The sequence below is a fragment of the Pollicipes pollicipes genome, unplaced genomic scaffold (assembly GCF_011947565.3).
Source record: "Pollicipes pollicipes isolate AB1234 unplaced genomic scaffold, Ppol_2.1 Scaffold_6138;HRSCAF=7277_pilon_pilon_pilon, whole genome shotgun sequence".
In the NCBI taxonomy this organism is placed as follows: Eukaryota; Metazoa; Arthropoda; class Thecostraca; order Pollicipedomorpha; family Pollicipedidae; genus Pollicipes; species Pollicipes pollicipes.
In genome coordinates, this window is record NW_023596818.1 from 2,539,332 (window position 1) to 2,542,267 (window position 2,936).

At 68.3% G+C, this 2,936-nt stretch overlaps 1 protein-coding gene across 1 annotated transcript; it reads left to right on the top strand.

Annotated features, from left to right (window-relative positions):
- Positions 1–615: 615 nt before the first annotated feature.
- On the top strand, positions 616–1,956 carry LOC119106054 (nose resistant to fluoxetine protein 6-like). Its single transcript, XM_037229651.1, has one exon. It carries the CDS (start codon positions 616–618, stop codon positions 1,954–1,956), a length of 1,341 nt encoding a protein of 446 aa, XP_037085546.1.
- The last annotated feature ends 980 nt before the right edge of the window (positions 1,957–2,936 follow it).

Here is a 2,936-nt window from a genome sequence, read left to right on the forward strand (position 1 = left end):
GACGAATTACGCCTTGTGCAAGTCAGATCGACTGGCACAGAGTGTTTGCGCGAGGCAAGCCCCCGGCATCGCGGGCTGGCGCGGCTCAAGCACGCCGTGTCTGCAGGACAGTCGATGCCTCAGATAGGCTAGGCTCGGTGGATCCGGTCCTCATCAGCCGACGGCGGCGATAGAGCGCAGCGAGCCAGATCGGTGTGCGGCGTGGCCGGCGGCGGAGATGACGGCGTCGGTGCTCGCTTGGCTGGCGGCGGCGGCGGCGGTGCTGGCCGTGCGAGCCGAGGCGCCGGTCGGCGCGGACGGCCCGCGCCCCGCCGCCCGCCTGGCTCCGTTCGGCGGGTGCGTGCCGGTCGTGGCGGGCCGGCTGCCGGCCGGCGTGCTGGCTGGGCTGTTTGAGCTCGGGTGCGGAGTGCCGGGCGCGACGCGTGAACGTTGGTCAGACCGCGGCTGGCCGAGGCCCGGCGCGCGGCCCGCCTCCGCGGCTGCGGTGCTCGGCGTGGCAGCGGAGCGGTGGCAGACTGGACGCGCGCGAGGAAGGCGCCTCCGGCCGCGGGGTCCAGGCGCACAGTGCGCAATTACGAGTTGGAGGAGTCCGATGAGCTCGCGCGCGACGAGGCGATGAGCGACGGCGAGACGTCGTTTGATTGGCTGCTGGGCTGGCTCGCGCCCTTTCAGTTGGGTGTACCCGGCGAGCTGTGTCGCAACGATGGTCGGGCTTACCTGCGCGCGCTGCTGAGTCGGGCGCCAGCTGGCTGGGCGCTGCGCATGGCCGACGCCTCAGGAAGGCTGCCGGACGGCGTGCTGTTCGGCAGCCTGAACCTGCTGGGCGCCTGGGACAAGTGTCTGGCTGTGCAGGCGGCGCTGAACGCCTCGCGTGGCCCGCAGTCGTCCGCGCGCGGCTTCTCTGGCCGGCTCTGCGCGGCCGCGGTTGTGCCGGATGCCAGCAGCGCGTCTGCGCCCAGCAGGACGGGCCAGCGGCAGGCACCGGCACTGCCCACGCTGGCCGACCTCCTGCCGGGCGCCGTGCGCTACGCTTATTGCGTGCCCTCGTCGTGTTGCGCGCACGACGTGCGCATCTCGCTGGGCCTGCTGCTGAAAGGCAATGGGCTGCGCGTCGTTGTCGGCGAGTGTCAAGCCCGCGACGACGCGCCGGTGCTCGACGGCGGCGACTGGGCAGCCGTCGCCTTTCTGACGCTGACGGGACTTGTAGTGCTCGGCTGCACGGCGGTCAATATGGCTGCTACGCACGAGGAGCGCGCCCGGGCACTGCTCGTGTACAGAGGCGCGCCGTTGCCACCCGACTGGCGGACGGTGTGCGTACGCGCGTTCTCGCTGTATCGCAACGTGCGACGTCTGCTGAGCGTGCAGACGGCGCCGGACAACATCGGCTGCCCACACGGCCTGCGCTTCATCTCCATGACCTGGGCCATCCTCGGTCACACGTACATCGTCAACTTCCTGCTGCTGCCGCTCAGTAACATGGGTGCGCTGCCGGAGGTCACTCGGCCGCTGCCGTTCCAGGCCATCATGAACGCGCCCCCTGCCGTTGACACGTTTCTGCTGCTCAGCGGCGCAATGTTCTACTACTCACTGATGAACGCGCGGCGCGCTGGCCGCGGGATCGGCGTGCGCGAGGTGCTCAGCACGTACCTGCACCGGTATCTGCGCCTGACGCCGCTGTACGCGGTGGTGGTGTGGCTGACGGCCACGCTGCGGCGCCACATCGGCCGCGGCTCCTTCACCGCGCTCTTTTTCGGAATGTTCGGCGTCACCGGGTGCCGGCGCTACTGGCGGTGCAACCCGCTCTACATCAACAACCTGTACCCCAACGGCGAGGCGGTGTGTATCGACCAGGCCTGGTACGCGGGGCTTGACTTTCAGATGTTCGTGGTGGCACCGCTACTAGTTCTGCCGTTTTTGTGGAACCGGCGTCCCGGCGCCGCCTGGCTGACGCTCTAGGGTGTCGTATCCGCAATCATTCCCGGCGTCATCACGTACGTCAAGCATCTGCCGCCCACGCTGCTCAACCTCAACGTGCACGCCAACGACCGGCAGACGCAACGCGACTTCACACTGCTCGTGTACAACGCGCCGTGGTCGCCCGCCTCGCCGTACATCATCGGGCTGGGCCTGGGCCTCCTGCTGGACGGGGCGCGCACTGGCCGCTTGCGCCGGCGCCTGAGCACGCCGCTCAACCTGCTGCTGTGGGTGCTGGCCGCGGGCGTTGCACTGCTGGTCGTGTATGGCATGCACGCCTTCAACAGAGAGCCGAGCCGGGCCTGGATGCCGGCCGTGGCCGTGGCGTACGCGGCGCTGCATCGGCCAGCATGGGCGCTGGCCTGCGGCTGGGTCGTGCTCGCCTGCGCCACGGGCCACGGCGGCCCGGTCAACAGCCTGCTCTCACAGCCCTCCTGGGCGCCGCTCGGCCGACTCACATTCGGCGCATATTTGACCTCCATGCAGCTGCAGGTGTCGTTCGCCACCCAGGCGCGCGTACCGTTCGCCTTCACGCACACGCTGTTCGTGTTTTGGTTCCTGGCCCATCTGGTGGTGAACGTGGCGCTGGCCGCCGTTCTGTCGTTATGCTTTGAGTGGCCGGCGGCGGCGCTGGAGAGGGCGCTGCTGGCCGGTGGCCGTCGACCGCCGCGGGCCGGGTACCTTCTCCGCTCGTCTGTACAGGTGCTCAGCTTCGCCAAACGGCAATCCCAGCGAGGGAGCGCCGCTCTCTGTGTAGCGGCTGAGATAGGTGAAATGTGTCTGCTGCGCAGTGGCGCAAATCTGTGTCGTCTTCGTCGTCGCCAGTTGCTTCCCATGACATGATGTGACGGCATGTCGCAGAATTCCTCTGAAACGTTTGCTCTTCGCCAGTTAGGACGTCGCCTAGGTTATCGATTTCGGGACATTGTTCCAGATTACACAGGTGCCCAAAGTTACGTGCT